Source organism: Phaethon aethereus, assembly GCF_964289735.1.
Source record: "Phaethon aethereus genome assembly, chromosome: 3".
NCBI classification, from domain to species: Eukaryota; Metazoa; Chordata; class Aves; order Phaethontiformes; family Phaethontidae; genus Phaethon; species Phaethon aethereus.
This window is the reverse complement of record NC_138576.1, coordinates 106,384,649-106,403,916: the sequence shown is the minus strand read 5'-3', so window position 1 is coordinate 106,403,916 and position 19,268 is coordinate 106,384,649. Positions and strand designations below refer to the sequence as shown.

Below are 19,268 nucleotides of genomic sequence, written 5' to 3'. Positions count from 1 at the left end.
ATAGCTTCTGACCTAGGTAAGGGATTCAAGCAACGACTGCAAGACAGCCAAGTGTGACGTACAGGGTTATAGTAGGAGTAGTGGTCATTGGGTCATTGCTGAGCTGCTGAAGGCTAGGAAAGGAACATTTATGATGCATGGACAAGTGATAGCAACTTGAATTTTTATGCAATATTTTTTGGTTTTTTGTCTATGGGTTTAACATTTGTATGGAACTTCTATGATGAAACAGCAATGAGTTGCGCAAAATACTTCTTTAAAATACAGGCCATCAAAGGTTCCTGTCTTTATCCTATTTTTAAATGTTTCTTCTTTTTCAGGTACTCTACATATGTATTATCTGTCTATGTATTTATGTGCCTGTTGTCCCACTGCAGTTTCATGATATACAAAATGTTTTTGCATCCATGGCCATCTCCTGTCTACACCTTTAGCTTAGGAATAAGCAAGAATTTGTCTGTCTCCATGGCCAGAATACGCTTCCTTTTGTCTTGAGGAGCATCACAGATATTGTTTGCGTCTGGCTGTTGCTTGTCTCTCAAGATAGTCAATAAGACACAACTGAGTGTCATCGGTATGATAGCACTTAATATAATATGCTGAATTGGACCTATAATCCCCCTTAGCATAGCTTGTATTTTACCTGTTAGTTTGCAATATCTCTTATGACTGCTTGCAAGAAATGGAGAAATATGCAAAGGACAGACTCTTGAATGGCACAAAAAATGAAGATACAAAAGGCAGAATGCTGGTGTTAAGGTCATATTTAAAAAGAAAAACAAAGGAAAAAACCCAAACCAAACAACACAAACTCCTTTGAAGTTGGGGAATAATCTTCTGACGTCAGAAAACTCCAATGAGGGTTGGACGAATGGTGTGTGGGCTTTTGACCTTTTCAGTATAGTCAAATAAAGAATGTTTAGTACTTGCATTGACTATCTCTGATCCTCAGCCAAAAAGTCTTGAAAAGTTCCAGATCAGAAGGTGGAAACTCATATTTCATACTGACTCAGGACAGAAATTTGAGTTATTTTTATGTAATTGTGTGTATCTTGCCTTTCTAGTGGAAGTAACTTGAGTCCAGCTTTCAGATTTGAGCCTAGCTATTTAACATGGCCTTAAAGCTGTATTGTTTGGCTCAGACGAGATGCTAATTTCGTAAAAGCTGCTAGACTTTGGTACCTTTGAAAAGCTGATGCATTGCTTCTGAAATTGAGAAGTCGGAAATTAAGCCATACAATTCATGAAGACTTTGCTGTCTGCAGTGCGTACCGGGACTTGAAGTTACCGCACAAGAATATTAGTATTTGTTATGTTCCTCCAGAAAACAGTTATTCTGAATTAATCAAAGTGCATTTACCAATTTTTCACAGTGTTAGCAACAATCCGTTAGTTGGTGTTCGGTGTTTAAGTCTCTCTTGCCAAAGTTTCAATCTCCAAGGTTGAGAAATAAATCTGTTTCATTGAATAGCAATGAGAGAGACTCATAAGCATTTTAAAAAGGTTGATGGTCTTCTCAGCTACCAGCAGTTCTAACGAAGTCTTTATCTTCTTAAGATTTATTCGGGGAAAAAGGCTGGATTGTTTTATAAATGTGTGGTTTTAATGCTTAGAGAGAAAAGGCAGTTTAAGGTGCTGAACCTTTCTAAAATACTTGCTCTGCATCTGCTTTTTATTGAAAGTGCAACTTTTAGTAGCTGCATCTTTTCAGAGCTAAGTGAAAATGCTTAAAATGCTTCAGTGGTATAAGATCTCCTGACAAGCCCCTCTATCTTAGCGCTTTCAGGTGGTACCCCAGTATCTCTCAGTTGCTGGTGTTTGTAGCCAATGTTTCTACGTTAGCGTGCTGGGAACACGGGTAACGTACATGTTAAGCATGATTGGGCTTCAGCCTTTATCAGTGGAATTGCTTTACCTTGAACTACTGTACAGAGCTATAGGTAAACAGAGAAGCATGTGGTGAGAAAGTGCACAGAAGAGGGATTTGTATGAGGAAAAGTTGCGTCTGCTTTGTTCGATGAACAAAAGAAAATAACGCTTTGAGAGGCTGCAAGTATTAGCGTGCTATTATCACATCCTACTTTCTGCAGACAAAAAAAAAAAAGGAAGTTTAAAGGACAAAAAGAACTTTACTGAGAGACAGAAATCCTCTCTCTACTATCTACGTATTTAGCATAGATGATGTGGTTTGTGTGCTACAAGTACCACCGCTATTTTGTCTGGCTGGTGCGTGATGCGTTTGCCAGATTAGAAGCATTAGTGCCCTCTATTGTTCAGCAGAGAACTGCAAATATTTTTACAGATTATGATCCTTATTATCACTCTTGGTATCAAACAGACTTTAACAAAACCCACGCACATTATGAAAGCGTAGTTCTATAAGCTAAACTGCTTCATCAAGAAGAGTACATATGTCTTTTCACTTTATCAACATTCTGCTACAACTTTTTTGCATCATGAAATGCAATAAAATAAATTATAGCCCCCATTAGGGGAAAATGTCTTGAAATACATCTAGAAATAGATATTCTTTTTGCCCATGTATTTGCTGACAACTTCACTTCTTCTTTGCATGTGTAATTTTTTAATAGCAAAGATATTTTTCATCAAACTGTTATCAAGTGTCCGAAAGGAAAGTGTTTTGAAATAAATATTTGATCCTTTGCCTCTTTTTTTTTTTTTCCTCAAATTCATGTTTTATTTCCAGAAATCAGACTTTTATTATTTTGATAGGCTAGCAGAAATATGAAAGAGTGCAACTTTTCAGAAGAACACTAGAAAAATAACATGGCCAAGCTGTGGGGTTTTTTCTTACTACATTAAAGTGAACTGCAAGAATGACAACTTCATTCAAGCAGATCATTTGGAATTACATTAAACAGCTGCTATTAAACAGCTGACAACAAAGGAGACCATTTTGATCTCGACAGCAGAGAGATTCTAGCAGCATGCTCCCTCAGTGATGTTATGAAGAACACATTGTGCTCTTGTATACCAACACACAGTGTACTCCCCACTGTGCTTGTTGCCAAACACCATTTTTTCAAATCACTTTGTATTCAGTCAGGGATCCGGGAAGTCCAAATCCAGCCAGACAAATGCAGAACAGCTTAGTTGAAGCAGCTTTAACAGGTGCCATCAGCACAGACTTGCCGAACCAGAGAGACAACGCAAACAACTATGGAGTGGTGGTCAACAGGGTGTGGATTTGCCCCATTGCACATGATGGCACTGGGTACGAAATAGCTTTTTTGCCACAGAGGCTGGTGAATGGCACTTTGGTGAAGGGTGAGACAAGGAAGATACGCGGTAGCTTCTTACAGACGGAATCTGCTAGACTTTTATGCTCACGTTAATTTGTTCTTCTCAGTCGTGCCAGACACCGAGTGGACCAGAATAAAATGAGCCTACCTGTAAAGGGATAAATGGAATGAACGTAGGATTGATTTAGGAGGGTGCTTCCCGTGCTTGAGATAGTTGACTGAAGGATGAGGAATAAAATAAGAGTAGAGATAATTGGATGGGTCATTGTCTTGTGCTGTCCTTGTCTTTCAGGGTGTGAGAGGCATCCCTTCATTATATCATGGTAATCTGCCATTGCTCGTAACATACCATGCCTGCTGCCCACTAAGTTGTGTTACCCATTCCCAGTGTGTAGTTATCCTGCACTTTTTCTGCCTTTTGAGTTGTAACCTTGACCCACTCCATGCTGTTGGCCACCTTCTGTAGGTGTGGATTTTATTTCAGGTGGTGTAACAGGGACAAAAAATAGGTTACAGTATTTAAAGCAACTGTATATTCTATTATTTTCTTTAAGTGAGGATTTTGTGTAGTGGTCTCTGAGTAGCATGAAGGGATATAGTGGATATGAGAGGGTTGGAACATATTTTATTGCTTTCTAGCAGAAAAGGTAAAGTCCAGAAAATGATTTATCTAAATGTTTTGAATTTCAACTTGCAACGTAATATTTACTGCATTGGAAAAATATGAAATTTACATCCCTGAGAAATTTTGCAAGGTGATACAGTAAATTTTCATGTTATGCCCTTAGTTTTAGTTTTATGTTTGTATTTACATGAACAGTCCTTTTCACTTCCACGGAAATTATGTGAAAGGAGATGTGAGAAGTTGTAGGATTGGGTTCTGCCAGTCACAGAACCATTTTGCAGGCTTGTTTTAATGAACGCATAGTATTGGTAAAGAAGAAGTTTAAACTATGCATTAGCTGATGTTTCTCTGGGCCAGAAACCGGAGACTTGTCTGTTTTACTGTAAGAAAAATTCTAGCTTTATTATTGTTGTCACACTCACTGATGGGTAAGAACAGGAAGGTGGTCTGAACAGAAGTGTTAGAAATTAATGATTATAAGGGGTGTCTATGCTCTGTTCTTTGCCACGTGGAATAAAAAGTAGTGAATTGTGTTCATGTTGGGTGTGTGCATTTCCAATATAGAAGCAGCTTGTCAAGTTTGAGCTTAAATGGGACTATAGTGATTATCAAGTTTGTTTTTTTTACCTCAACGGTCAATTGTCCCCCTTTTTCTCTAAACTGTCATCATATCTCTAAACTGCATTTTTTCTAAAGAACTGTCTGGCCTGAAAACCTTAGTTACATGTGCATTTAGTGACTTTTCATCATCAACTGTCTGCCTTTGCTAAGCTAGATTCTTTTGACAATGAAGACAGAAAAAAAAAAACCAAACCCACCCCACCTCCCTCTCCAACTCTAAAGCAACAGCTACAGTTGCAATTGAGCATTTAATGCTGCAGTTGCTTTTAATTGCCTGTATTGTGTTGAAGTATTGTATGTATGGGGAAGTTTCTCTCAGGTGAGATGGTGAATTGAACCAGTTTTCCAGGATATGAATGCGGCTTGCCATTTGTGATGAAATGTTTGTGGAATTGAGTTTTGTCCTTAAAAACATCGGGTCTTGACTGGTAGCGCGCACACGGGTCTCTTGTGCTCAGCCCCAGGGAAGGCTGTGCCTCCTACCTGCTTGAGACACTGGAGGGGATGGCTGGAGTTTTGCTCTGTCTTTGCAGAAAGCCAGCTAGATATTTCTCATTTAGTTTTGACTTCTGTCCTGCTGAGTCCAAGACATTTCATTTTCTGAGGTGGATTACATTTAGTGAAACGCAAGTCTGTATTGATGTTAAAAGGAAGCACTTACTAAAGTCAAGCATTAGGCATTCATGTTTATGGAGGTCTGTGTGCATGTTATGTCCAGCATCATGCAATGGCTTGTATGCTTATTTTTAGCCAGTAAGGAAAAATGCTGTAGAGATTTCATAAAAACTCAGCTAATGAGCAAATAATAGTAAAAATAATCTAGAAAGAAATTGGCGTGAGGCTGAAAAAGTCTAACTTTTAAGCGGCCTTGTTTGTTTATGTGCCCTTGCATTGGCTTAAAGTAATTTGTCTTTAACTGATACGTATTCTTCTCAACATATAGCTTAACGTTAAGGAGCTGACACTCAATGGCAAGCCACAAGAAGGCTGAAAAGGCAATATCATGAATAGTGAACTCTCTCTTGGTTTCCTTGACACCTGCATAGTGCATACTGCCAACTATGATAAATGGAGCAGAAACATAGACACTTACTAAAAAGATGGAGCAGAAGCTAAAGGCTGGAGCGAGAGACATAGAAAGATGTATGCTTGATCTCACTTGGAAAGAGAAACAAATGGGTAGGGGAGCAAGTGAAGTTGAATGACATCTTGAAGACAGGAAAGGACTGAGGCTGAAGTGGCAGGAGGCCAGCAAGAAGAGCAGATGGGAGGTGGGACAAGTTTATTACCAAAGAGGCCATTGGATCGTACAGTGCACATATTGCTAGAGAAACAGATGAGGTGAGCTGATCATTTTTCTGAATTCTATCTGAACGTGTCTCCTATTCAGATTCCTCATTTCTTTAAGTGGGTATACTTTTTGGGAAACTTCCCTGGCAGATGGAAGAAAATTATGCCATGTGACATGCTCAGAAAAGCAATCATCAGAAAGACAGCAGAGCGGGATGAGGGAACAGAGCTGTGTTCCAGAATATTTGAAGTTGTGTTCCAGAATATTTTCTTAAATGGGAAATAATGTGTTCATAATTCTAAACTGTTTCCCATGGAGGAGCAAGGTAACATTGGAGAAGCATATTTTGATAAAGCTGAATTGGCCTGAACAGTTCTTCCCTTACTGTGGGAAGCAGTCAAAATATACCAGGTGGTTTGGCTTGGTAGTGGGGACAACTGAATTTTACGTGGCCACTATTGTCTTACAAATCCTGTGTCTGTTGACAGATGAGTGAGTCTAACCTGATGCTGGGCGGGGGAAGGAGGGGGAAGAACCAACCACCAGCTGACCTTGTAAATGCCCCAAAGAGCAGAAGAAATGATGTTTTGCCTGCAGGGCTCATTAATTAGTTGAATTTCTCATCTAACCCTTCTGGGTCAGCTGTGTTGCCTGCTCCAGAAGGGACAGGCTTGTAGAAACCATCATGATAGGTATCTTCAAGATGCAAGACACAGACATAAACTATGTATGCAGTCGGCAAGGCATGTTCTTCAACTTCTGTCCTCGCATGTTTACGAGGGGGCAGAGGTAAGGGGTTATTTTCATTTGGACAGCTACATAAGCCTATTAGATGACCTGACTGGAGATTCAAGCAGACCTTGGACCAATCTGTGGAAAATGTTTTCCTTGGTTACTTTTCTTCTTAATTGTCCAGCTACCGTATCTCTCTTCCGTCTGTACTAGTTGGGTTTTTTTAATGAATCAACAGGCGCAAGTAGTTCCGACGGTGTAACAGCATGTGATATCTCATGATATCTCTAACACTACAGTCTAGAAAAATGCTTTAAAATATTGACGTTAGTAGCAATTACCTAATTTTGTTCTACATTTTATTTTTATCATAGCAAGTTTAAGGACTAAATTTTGCTCCGCACTGTACCATATGCACACGCCTTGCATGAAGTTCACTCATGTGCCTGCATGTTTGAGGGTAAAAGTGATGTGTCACCTTGACAGCATTTGAGGGATCTGCAGTGCTTTAGGAGGTATGATACCAGGGCAACTGGTAGTTTCGTACCTCCTTGGCAATAAAGCCATTTTCAGTGACAAAGATAATAAAAGTTGGCGGTTGGCTCACTAGCACTTGAAGAGGCAGAATGTACCCTAACGTCTTGCTCCAGCTCACACAAAGGCAACGACAGCAGCTTTTGAAGCATCAGTATTAGTAAAATTAAAAACAATGGGCTGCTTTAAGGACCTTCGTGTTTCCTTTGAAACCAAGCAAGCGTTCTGCATTCCTCACTGTCTCTGTGCTTAACTGCCTTGTTTTTTGGCAATAATAATACCATTTTATGTTAACGTGATGATATTCATACCTGTAAATCTTCAAAACTGTGTGACTGAGAAAAAGGTAGAGAATCACTACTCATTGCAGCCACCTCTGGGGAGAAATTCAGCATTTGTTCAACAGCAAAGAATAACCTTACCTGGAAGTTCAGGACAATTAAAATATAAGCTAGCAATGTAAAATCCAGTATGCTACCCAAAATGGGTATTGTGCTTTAGGATATACTAAGTAGGACAAAAAGACACTCTCCCACCTCCCTCTCCTTTGCTTGCTACCCCAGATTACTTCTCTATATGCAAATAAACATGTGGATAACGCCCGCCACAACGAAATTTCTTGAACTCCAGATTATGTGCACAAAGCCTATTTTGTTACCCTGACCGTTTGAAAGCAAGGGAGAGGGCCAAGAAGACAGGTACAACGTGTACATATATATATATCTATCTCGTGGAAAGCCAGACTAAAGCCAAAGCGTCTGTAGAACTGTGTCACTGTAATTTTTTTTCTTGCTGTTTAAAGCCCTAGCCTGTATTATAGCTAGCTTAAGTCCTGTCATAATACAAGTTTGATCTGGAGGTTTCAGGTTCTGCGGGGTTTTTTTGTGTCATTTCTAACTTTTAAATGAGACAATATTAATTTTGAAGGAATTAGCAGGAAATTTTCTCATACTGCAATGAAAGGGCATGAGTTAGCCAGACTAGCTGCTAAAGGTTTTCTAATGAAAACTAGGGTGATATGAAATTTCCCTCATAAAAGGATCTCTAGGTTTCATCTGCTGTATTAAATACCAGCCTAAAAGGGACAGTGGGATTCACAAATGGTTGACTAGATATTATCTACTTTTACATTCCAGGGACACTCCTTTACGTCTCTGTTACGGTCCAAACAAAGCCTGAAAATCTTGAGGGTTGGGATTATTTTCTTCCTCGAGGCTGGCAAGCTCCTTAAAAGTCTCGACAGCTTTTTCTTTCTTCTTTTTTTTTTTTTTTTTCTTTCTTCTTTTAACCGGTTCCTTTTCGGGTACCGTGTGGGGGTTCCAGGTCTTGGTGTGGACAGGTGTTTGTGTGACTGCATTCCCCACAGCGCTGGGGCGGGGGGGGGCGCACCGGGAGGTGTTGAGTGCTGAATGTTAAGCTCGTTCCTTTGTATGGCTTAGAAATCTCTGTTGTCCAGAATTGTACAGATAAGGCAGACCCATTTGCTTCATTGTCAGGCAATGTAGCTGAATAGAAATGCAAATGTGACATAAGGGGACTGCGCTGGGGAGGCGTTTGCTGTTACCTCCTATAACAGCTCCTGGCTGTTGGAAAATTCCTGCAGAATCCAAGGGGTGGTGGTGTATTTTATTTATATATATATATATATATATAATTAGCTACAGGTTACAGGGAAGATTGTCCAAAAGAAAATGTATCTCTCTTGCAGATGCTTTTATTTTTATGCGGTGGAACGGCTTGGTTTTAACTCCCTTATCAAGAGCTGCATGCACTGCCCAGACTAAATTGGGAGCATCTCCACACTGTTTGACAAATAGATTTTTTGTAAACTGATTTAGCCTTTTCATTGTTTGCATTTCATTATATAGCAGACTTCATGTCACAAAATCGGTATTCATTCAAAATAGAGAATTTAGAGATAGGACTGTAGCCAGATAAAAAAAAAAATATTGCACAGGTCAGGTCTATTAACCATAGAATAATAGCAAGTCAGTGATCCAAGGGGTAGTTCTTCTGCAGGGAAGGGCTAACATAACTGAGGTCAGGAGTCAGACCTCAGGACTTCAAATGTGGCTGTCGCCAGATTTACAAGTAAATCTACTGGGAAAACGGGGAAAATGAAGGGACCTTGCAGGATAAGGAAAGAGAAAGGCAGCCCAGCCCTTTCATCTTAAATCTCAGGCTTCTCAGTGGATGAAGAATAAAAGTCTGATTTGCTTAAGTGCTTCAGTTTATTCAGAAACTTCGAGTTGCCTCTTCCAAAGCATGATTCAAGGATCTAACTCAATCAGGTTTAGAGAATTTATTTAGAAAAATAACATTAAAAGAGAACTGATTCTTGTTTTTCTGCCAAATTCATTATTCAATAAAGACCGTTAGCATTCTGAAAATATGTGTACGAAATGCAAACAGTGCTAAAGAATACAGATACGGCCTTTAATAAGACTGGAGCAGTTTATGTTAATGCCTCAGGAGCAGATAATCTGAAGTTGGAGTAAACAGGTCAGTAGGAAGATTGAGTTGCAACTTCTCCTTTTCATATGTTGTTTGTACAAGCCTTTCCAATTTTTTAAAGCCTATTGTTTCCCTGAGAGTATTAGAGAAACCCTTGCCTTAACAGTCACATCGCAACGGTTGCATGCAGAAATTGCCTTAGATTTTCTTATTATAACAGCTCCTTGCCATTGTCCTCATGCTTATAAACTTATAAACTGTTGTTTTCAACATAGTTCAGGGCAGGTAACAGCAAGGGTGTTCCCCTGGAACTCAGTAATCCATTGGGTAGTTTTGTTTGAACTTGTGTTCAGATAAGCTATGACTGTATTCTTCTGGTTTATCTAGCTAGTAAAGATATTGTAGTGCAGTGTTAGTATTAGATCTGTTTTCTAGATGCACAAAAACGGGTGTGCTTTCAGGAAGCAGGTGTTAGGAGTCTGTTCTACAATGCTTTATGGAGCGGGGAGTTCTACTCAACATGAATTTCTCTGAGAAAGGGCTGTAAAATCTGGCGCTCAGGTGAGAAGTAAGGCACATAACGTGCTGTAACTTGGTGTGCTTTCAAATCAGCTCACCTGGAAGCTCCTTAAGCGGAGAAGTGGGGGCTTTGGAGGGACAAAATTAATAAATTTGCTTCTAACTGGAATGAAAGAAGGAGCCGTTCATTTCTGCATACATGTTTCGGTTCAGCTTACTTTGTCACTACGTATTTTTATGTAAAAATATATGTAGATAACCAAGAGCCTATAATGTAGATTTACGTGCGTTTGGGTAGGTATAGGCGTGCACACACACACACGCGTCTACAGTAACTGAACCAAATGTTTTGTGATACAAGTGTCAGAAGTGCAGTAAGTCTAAAGGCTATACTTTTTGAATTAATTCACACCTTGAGTGAGTGCTTTAGCAGGAAAATATTGACTGGATCAGCTTAAAAGTCATGCTGCTATTTTATTGCTTTATTCAGCACACTTGAATCAAATAATTACGATTCTCACTTTTCCTTTTTTATCTGTGAAAGCCAGAAATTTCTGTCATGGGCAAGTTAAGCTGAATTTCTGGAAACATAACACCTGAAATGGAGGCAGAACTGGTGGGAGGAAAAAAAACCCTAATATGAGAAACTTAGTTTTGTATGTTTCTTAAGATGGAAACTAGAATACAAATCCAAGTTTGCAAGCACATGAATTAAGCTGGAAGAGCATATGCATAGTGTTTACACCTCAACCATTACACACAGAGCTAAATCTATTGATTTGAGATTGAATAATTGAATAGGGCTAACTGTTTGGTCAATAGGAGTGAAGATGCTATAGGACAAAAACATAGGTGATAATAGAAGGCTTTTAGCTGCAGAAGAGTGTTGTTACTATTATATTGTTTAATTTAATCATATTTACTAATACAGTCAGAAAAAATCTTTCAGTCTAATAACCACAACCAACAGACTTTTTTTGTTAATGTGTGATTCTTATGTATTGTATTAAAGATGTGAATATGATCCCATTAAATGTTAGTGGACAAGCCTACTAGAGATAGAAGGCTTGTTACACTTGTATTGGTGTACACTGACAAATTTTTGGCAGGCCTTCCACCCACCACTAAGTGGGAAATTAATATAGGAGCAGTGAACAGCATCTCAGTGCACCCTGATGAGTTCTCTAAAGGCTTCCTTTAAGACCATCAGATCTTTGATGTTCATGTGGATGGAGCTGTAGGACCTGGGAAAAGAGCAATAGGTGATGAATTCCACATTTCCTTGGAATTGCTGAAACCATACAGTTACCCATCTGGGAGCTGCATATCCATGAAAACCTTTATTTTAAGTCTCTTCATATTAATGATTGGAGAAAAGAACAAGCTGTTCTTAATGCCTTCCCATACTTGGCTTATATACTTGTGTGACCAAGAAATCATTTGACCTGGAGTCTGAATATGCATATATACAAAGTTTAAAATATTAAGGACTTAGTCAATCAGCTGATAGATGCATTTAAAAGAAGCTATGTATACAGAAAGAAAAATTAGATGCTACCGTAGGGACAGATTTCACTGGCCTTCAGTACGGAAGTTTCTACCTGCTTTAGATCTAGACATGAGTTAAGGATAGCTAGTACCTTATGCGGAGGGAGGATTTGTTTACTCTTGAGCACGTGAACTCAACCTTTCTTACCGGTTTCTTCTGACTGTTTCAGAGCTGTTAATTTTCCACGGTGAAATCACTGATTCACACGCACAGTCAGGTTAGCCTCAGCTGAGGACATTTCATTAGTCTTATTTATCTCCAGTATTAATTCTGTGCCAAATTCTTGCTTCCCAGGTCAGTGAAATGTTAGAAGATAGAGAATCTCACCTTGATCTTGGAGAGAACAGTTGTATACTTCTATATTACATTGAATCTTTCCCTAGTGGGTATGGATAACAAAAGTAGGACACCCATGTAGAAAGTCCCTGCTTGACAAGGAGATCATTTTTTTGTTTTCAGCACTTAAAATAGATGCTTTCCTGCATGTTGATATTTATTGTAGCTAAACTGTAAGTGTTTATAATTTAGTGTTCCTCGCACCTTTAAAAAGTGCAACCTCTTTATTTAATCTATTGTATTAAAAAAAAAGCGTGCATTAGATGTCAGACAACATAAAGACAGCATGTAGAGATAACCCTGATGTAAGTGATGGTTCCAGTCATCTAGTGTATGGATAAAAGATTTCTGAGGCTATGTTACTTGGCAGTTCAACATGATCTGGCTGTTTGTTAATCAGAGAACACGAGAAGAACAAAGGAGGGGGAACAAAAATGTTGAAAAAAGTGTTGTATAGCTAGATGATGTACAGTGGGACAACAAATGCTGTGGTGGGATTGGATAAAGCAGAGACATGGAAACGACGAGCCATAGGAGGGTAGAATTTGTTTCACTTTGTTTCATGTGACATGAGTTTGTTGGTAAAGGGGATAACATTTTGTATTTGGTCAGAAAGCGTGTTCTGTAAATCTCTTCAGTTGCCCGTTCCCTGGGTGTCGCAATAGATTAAGTCGCTGTGTGATGATATGACACCGCCATCACTCGTCTTCTTGGGATATTGCTGGAGGCAACAACAAACCTGTGTCTTTGGCACATGTGAAGGAATTTAGTGCTTGAGGGGTTAAATTACACAGGCTCCCCTGTGGATCAGCTTATGCTTGGACAGTAATAATAGCAATAACATTAATAATAAAAATGCCAGAGCGAAGCCGGGGGGGGAGGCAGGGGGAGCAAAAGGAAGAAGAGTGGTGGAAGGTGGGCTGGGACAGTCGGGGTGGGGGGGAAAGGCAGGCTAGAGAGAGTATGTTTTGTGCTGCAGGTGTTCTGGCTCCAAGTCGGGTGTCGTAGGAGCCTCCGCGACATGCAGATGCACAAACACACGTTACAGGAGCTTTGAGGATGGTTGGTGGCTGGGTGCGTGTGCGTCTGCGCTCTCGCTTCAAGCCATGATATCCTAGGGCAGCGTAACAAGCAATTCATGTCAGCTCATGGTAAAGATTATTGGTGTTTTCACTGGGGAAATATTTACGCTCCATCTTCTTCTATTTTTAGCACTTTGAGCTTGCAGTCAGGTAGAAGGGGTGGTGGGGGAGTTCGAAGAGATCCACTGAGGGTCACGTCTCATCCCTCAATTAGATGGAGCTAAACCCCTAATCTTGCTTAGGTAGGAATAGCTGCTGATGCTAAGTTTTCTTCTTTCCCCTCTGGTTTGGTGGGATATTACATTTCGCTGCAGTACAGGTGATAGAATAGGGTGTCAACCGGAATGTTTTGGTCCTACCAGAAAGCACAAGCGCTTTTCAAGGAAGGTATTTTTACATAGGTGAGGCCTCCAAAAAAAACCCAAAAGGTAATGTAAGTGCAGATAAACGTGGATTTTATTTATTTATTTACTTATTCCTGGATAGAAAAGCCATCAAAATAAGGGACAGCAATTTATTGCATTGGGGGGAATTTGTTCTCTTTCAGATTTGTTGTTTATCATAATAATCCTTCTAGTGAAAAGGGCTAATTTACTCTTTCTATATGAATATTTTAAGTGTGATTATCATAATATCACAGCTGCTGAAAAGGTCTAAAATAGGACATTGACCTTGAACGTGTTCCTGCGTTTAGTATGTGGTGCTTAACATTCAAGAAACACATAACTGCAACTCATTTATTAATGTATAATCTCAAAATGTTAACTCTTGCTCAGTAAATACATGCCACAAGGATTGTAGAAAGCTTGCAGTATCCCATGAAGTACATGTGGTATTTTATCAGTGTAAATATGTATAAGATTTTCAAGATTTCTGCTGGGAATACTCCATAACTAAAGTAAGTTTTCCCTTTGGTACTGCACTAGTTTATGATTTAATTTTTACTGACATTCCACCAGTCATATTATTAGCTTCACAAAATGAAAGTGAAATAATCCTGTATTAATTAAACAGAGCAACTGAATTCCCTCAGTCATCTTATCCTTGGCTGTCTGAGACAGTAATGCACTTCAGCTTCTCTGAAGAAACTTACACTAAAAAAAGAGCTTGGGGTAATAGTGAGATATCCATATTGAAGTGTGTGCCTGAATTATCTTTAGGGAGTAGACCTTTTTTGGTGGGTGATGGGCAATGTGCGTGCAGCTCCTTTTTCTTTTCTTTTTTTCCCTTTCTTTTTGTCAGAGGCTTTGGAAAAGGCGTTTTGTCAAGAGAATAATTTTCGTTTATAGCAATGTGAATGGTTTCTATTCTGTACCGGTGAAGGCAGTCATTTAAATACCTGTGCCCATGCCCTTGAAAATAAAACGAGGAGAAAATATGGAGTATTTATTTGAGACCAGATGAATTGAATGTAGTTTGGTAACATGGTAAGGCAATTGCTGTTATTTCGCAGAGACATTTTTTATATGCGGGAACTGAGTGTAGCAGCAAGAGTGAAAAGCCTTGCTCTGTGTGTTTGTGCATGCACTGTGAAAAAGTTCTAAGGAGCATTCGGAGGCTGTGTTATATGAGCTTTTTTCCCCCAAGATCAAAACAATGAGTAATTAATACTAAATACAGATTGAGGAGCAGATAGCTTTAAAGTAATAACCTGCTACAGTTTGTCCAGCTATGCACAAACAGGTGAGCAGAATTTGGCACTTTTGTAGCATTCCTTTTTTCAACTCATTAGGGGTACATCGAGGGATGCACCAAGTGCCTTCCCGTGAGAAGCACAAACGGCAAAAGACCAGCAGACAGGGACAATATTGTTCTAATGTTGATCTCCCTGTAGCACAGCACATCCAAGTTGTGTTTCTTTAATTAGTGAATGTGAATAAAGAGAAAATCACATATTTGATGATACTTTGATATTTATTTCAAACTCTTAACAGTATGATATTTTCCAGCTAGACTTTTGAAAAAGGTGCCATGGGTATAGCAAATTTCTGTCTAAAGTAACAGGGTACTTGTTTTTACGTAAATTCTCAGCAGCTAATAGACTCTTTCATATTCTTGCTCCTTCCCAGATGGCTTGAGCTGGTTGCTCCTTTTGGTAAACACACATCTGACACAATGCACTATGCAGCTTCTGTGAAGTGTCACTGAATCTTACTTCTTCAGTTGCCTTGAGGTAGTTATTTTTTACGAATCTGGCTATTTGGATGCCTTGAAATGTCTACAGTATTTAAATGAGAATATGCTTAAAGATGTACTGTTTGGCACACAGGAAAAATTATATGCACAGAGAGACATGGAAATGCAGGTGCTGCTCAGTAATGCCCCTTGACTGGTACAGGCACTCACGATGGTTTTTTCTTTCCCCTCTCCGATTCCATTACCACTGTTTTGTATAGACTCCCTGTGGTAAGATTTTGCACTGTATGTTTTGATAAGTTAGTGCAGATGTGTGTTTGCATGCATGTTCTTATTCTATACTCCCTGATAAAATTCAGTAAACTGATACCTGTTCTGCTTTTTTTCTTTCCCCTACTGCTATTTTTATTTCTACAGAAAAGCTGGAAAAAATTAAGCTATGCTTAGCCCCAGTTATTATACAACAGCCCAGCTGCTGTAATCTTTCTTATCTTTTTTTTTTTTTTCCTTCCCCAAACTGACCAGTAACTGAGAAACCCAAGTTCAAGTATGTAGTTGGAATTCCAGGCTCCAGTCTGGTGGCGGTGACACTTTCAGTCCCCAGGGGAAGAAGCCAACTGCTTTGTTTATCAACATCCAAAGTACAGCACTGTATTTCTGGTTCTCCAAGAAGCAGCACTGGCAGGGAAGAGAGCTGCTTGCTTGGATGAAAGATGGTTGATAGAAAGGTGGTGATGGTTCATAGGAGGAGAGGGAAAATGTATTATCTGGGGGTGTAGAGGAAGGTGGGGGACAAGAAGCCAACAAGGTAGCGGAAACTAATGTGAACATGAAAAGGAGGGCTTGCGGGAAGACAGACCATGACAGAAGAGGAGACACCATCATGTTTCAGTACCTGAATATAAATGTATAATCTTAGGAGATAATGAACAGAAGTAGAAATCAAGCTAACTTGTGCTTTGGTAGGTTTCAAAATGAATTAGCTGTCATATTTTAAGGAGGGTGTATTCCAGGGAACTTAATATAGAAAAGTAACCTTATCAGATTACTCATGTATAGGGATCCATTATGGGTAGTTTTTAATATAAGAAAACACACACATGAAAAGGTGTGAAGGAATTATAGCATTAAAATATTGAAAAATGGCAATTTTGGATATAAATCCATAAAGAGACACTCAGTACAAACAATATATTTGAATTTTCATGTTTTGCCAATGTGCACGTGTAAATCAATGTGTAGGAATTGTATTTTTTGGATTTGTACAGTAATACAGATATCTATACATAAAGACATAATATTCAAGTTCTGATTTGATTCCAAAATCCACATTTATCAAATTGTTACTTAAGGAGGACATTCTAATACTGTAACATGATTAAAAGCCTCTCATTTTAAAATTTGATAAAACCTGATTTTTTTGTCTCTGATGTTTCTACAGAGCACTTGGATTTTACTCTACATCTCAGAGCTCTTTAATTCACTGCTCACAAGCGAATTTACATCTTAATTACAGAGTTCACATTTAACAATATAGACAGCATAATGCTACTGGTAATTAAGCTTTTAGTACCTGCTTTTATACAGTAGTCAGAGCTGTAGTTTTGCTGCGTGAGTTCTGATTCCTAAACTGGCATGTATTTATATCAGATTTGTAGGAAGCAGGCCAGTCTTCACATAAGGTTAGATACATAACACTGGAATCCCTCTGCTGTAAACATATACAAACATGTCTATTGAGCTTGTATATTTTGGAGTTGGGTTCTGTTGCTGTATTTAATAGGTAAAGATTGGAGATGGCATTCGTGTTCCCATTTGTGAATGGTATTAATGCATTCTGAGGGTGTGCACTGATTTGTTTTGATCTAAAAGATTGCCATTTGCATCATGTTAGGGCTCCAGTCACAAAAGATTTTGTAAGAGTTGAGCTGAATTACAAAAAATCATGGTCTTTCCAGGTTTTATTTATTTTTTCCTTGCTAGAAATAGCCTATATCTGTTTTCACTGGTAAGGGCAGAAACACTTTGAACCTTAATATTACAACTGGTGTCTCAGTTGTAATATTAAGTAAAAACAGTAGCTTTTGAGAGGAAAAAAACACGCGCGCCCCCCCCCCCCCCCCATTCATCACTGATCCTTTCAAAATGGGGTGTGTGTGTTTCAGTGCAAACCGTGTCTCTAAATTTGAGTACGGTCGTTTTCTTGGAACAAGTTTAATCACGGACCTTTCATACGATTAATGAGCAACTCTGAGCTAGCTTTAAGCAGTGGTTTGCTGGAATTGGGCTTGGTGATGTTTATGCAGGCATACATGCAGGGCTATGTGTTTATTTCCCTTTTAGTTGTGTGGGATTTACTTTACAAAAACCCAAATGCCCAAACGCTGTGGAGATCTACGCACTCTCCCAGATTTACTAATGCAGACCTACTACAGTGCTGTCCTTAGCTTGTTAAAATGAGGCAGGCTGAGTTAGTCCGCTATAATCCCTCCAGTTACAGAAGAAATTGATCAGTTCTGGAGCTTTTCTTTCTCTTTAATATCTAACTGTATACGTCTAAACATCAAAATATTCGCACAGGGGCACATACCTTAAATAAACCTATGTTAAGATGTAGCTAACCTGTATATGAACACACGTACCTGTATATGCTCCCAGTTGCACCCGTGCGGTTAAGGAACCGATTTGACTGCTGATTTTGTTAGGAATGTCCTTTTTTAGTAAGTCTAAAATAAGGCTTTTAATTTTTCACTGGATAATTATATATTTATATCAAGTTTTATGTATTTATATAAGCTATATATTTTTATATATTATACATAAAAAAAAAATACCAGTCCGCCTCCCCCCCCCCCCCCCCGCAACTCGGATGACAATGAAAAGTTGAGTTACCCAGAAGCTTCGGCAGGCTGCTCTTGGTGTTATCATTAGTATTTATTTTTTCCCCGGCGCCGAGCAGTTCCAAAGGTTAGGGAAGCACCGGTCAGGAGAGCTCGCCGAGAGCCGAGGAGCCCGGCCGCCTCGGCCCCGGCCCAACCGCCACAGCGAAACGCCGCAAGCGGCAACGGCCGCGCAAACTTCATCCTCTACCTTTACGCGCAAGTCCTTCGTGACCTGAACCGGGAGCCTGCCAAGGTACCTGTGGCCGAACTGCGCCTGAAGTTCGAGCCGGCCTCCCAGCGGCCGGGAGGGAGGGAGGGAGGGAGGGAGGGGAGGCCCCGGCGGGCCGGCCGGCGGCGGCGCGGACATGTCTGCGGCCTCTGCCCCAACCGCCGCCGCCGCCTCAGGCCGCTCCCCCGTCCCCACCCCTCTACCTGCCGCGCGGCCCGCGCGCCGGGCCGCCCCGGCGCCCCTGGCGCCTGATTGGCCGCCGCCCCACCAATCCGCCGTCCCCCTGGGCCGGGGGGACTGCATATGTAAAGCCCTACTTCATATTCATGAGCTCCGAGCGGGGCTTTAAGTCCTTGATTAGGCGCGCGGGCGAGCTTTTGGTCCCAACTGGCCGTGCCTGCCGCCGCCGCCTCGCCCGGGAGCACTCCTGCCAAGTGCGCGGCGCTCGGCCACGGAAACTTTGCTTTACCGCGGGGGCGCACGAAGAATGGTCGCCGGGCGCACATGGATTCGGTAGAACTTTGCCTGCCGGAGCCGCTCTCCCTGCACTACGAGGAAGAGTAGGTACCGCTCCCCGCCCCCACCCCACCGCCGCTGCCTGCCCCAAAACATGACAGGCGCCTAGACGCCGCTGCAGGTAACGCTGGGCCGGGGCCGCGGGCGTGAGCCGTCGCGGGCGCGTCGGGCCCGGCCCGGCCCGGCCCGGGGCACTGTGCGGCGGCTGCGCGCCTGGGGGGGGGCGGGCGGGCGGGAGGCGCCCGGCAGCGGGGCGCTCCGCGCCGGGGGGGAGCGGTGCTGTCGGCGGGCGAGCGCCCGGCCCCGCCGCCTGCCCCGGCGCTCGCAGCCTGACAGGTGCGGCGGCGGGCGGGAGGGAGCCCGCGCGCCGCCGGGTCGACGGTTGGGAGCGGCCGGCCGCCGCGCTGCCCTGAGGTAACGGCCGCCCTGCCGGGGGGCGCCGCTCCAGAGGGGCGGCGTGAGCGACTGGGGGACCGTTTTGTACTTTCGCAGGGGTCTG

The 19,268-nt window shown here is 41.2% G+C and overlaps 1 protein-coding gene across 4 annotated transcripts in view; it reads left to right on the top strand.

Annotated features, from left to right (window-relative positions):
• The window catches only part of ESRRG (estrogen related receptor gamma), a gene marked incomplete at its 5' end in the record, with an annotated part of 375,885 nt that overhangs the window by 192,857 nt on the left and 163,760 nt on the right, over window positions 1–19,268 (top strand). The window contains one exon of one of the 4 annotated variants that reach the window (XM_081997741.1): window positions 18,758–18,813. The exons of the other annotated variants lie outside the window; for them this stretch is intronic. Within the exon in view, the coding sequence (XP_081853867.1) occupies window positions 18,758–18,813 (56 nt within the window). Of the gene's footprint in view, window positions 1–18,757; window positions 18,814–19,268 lie in introns of those variants that run through there. 4 annotated transcript variants of the gene reach the window in all.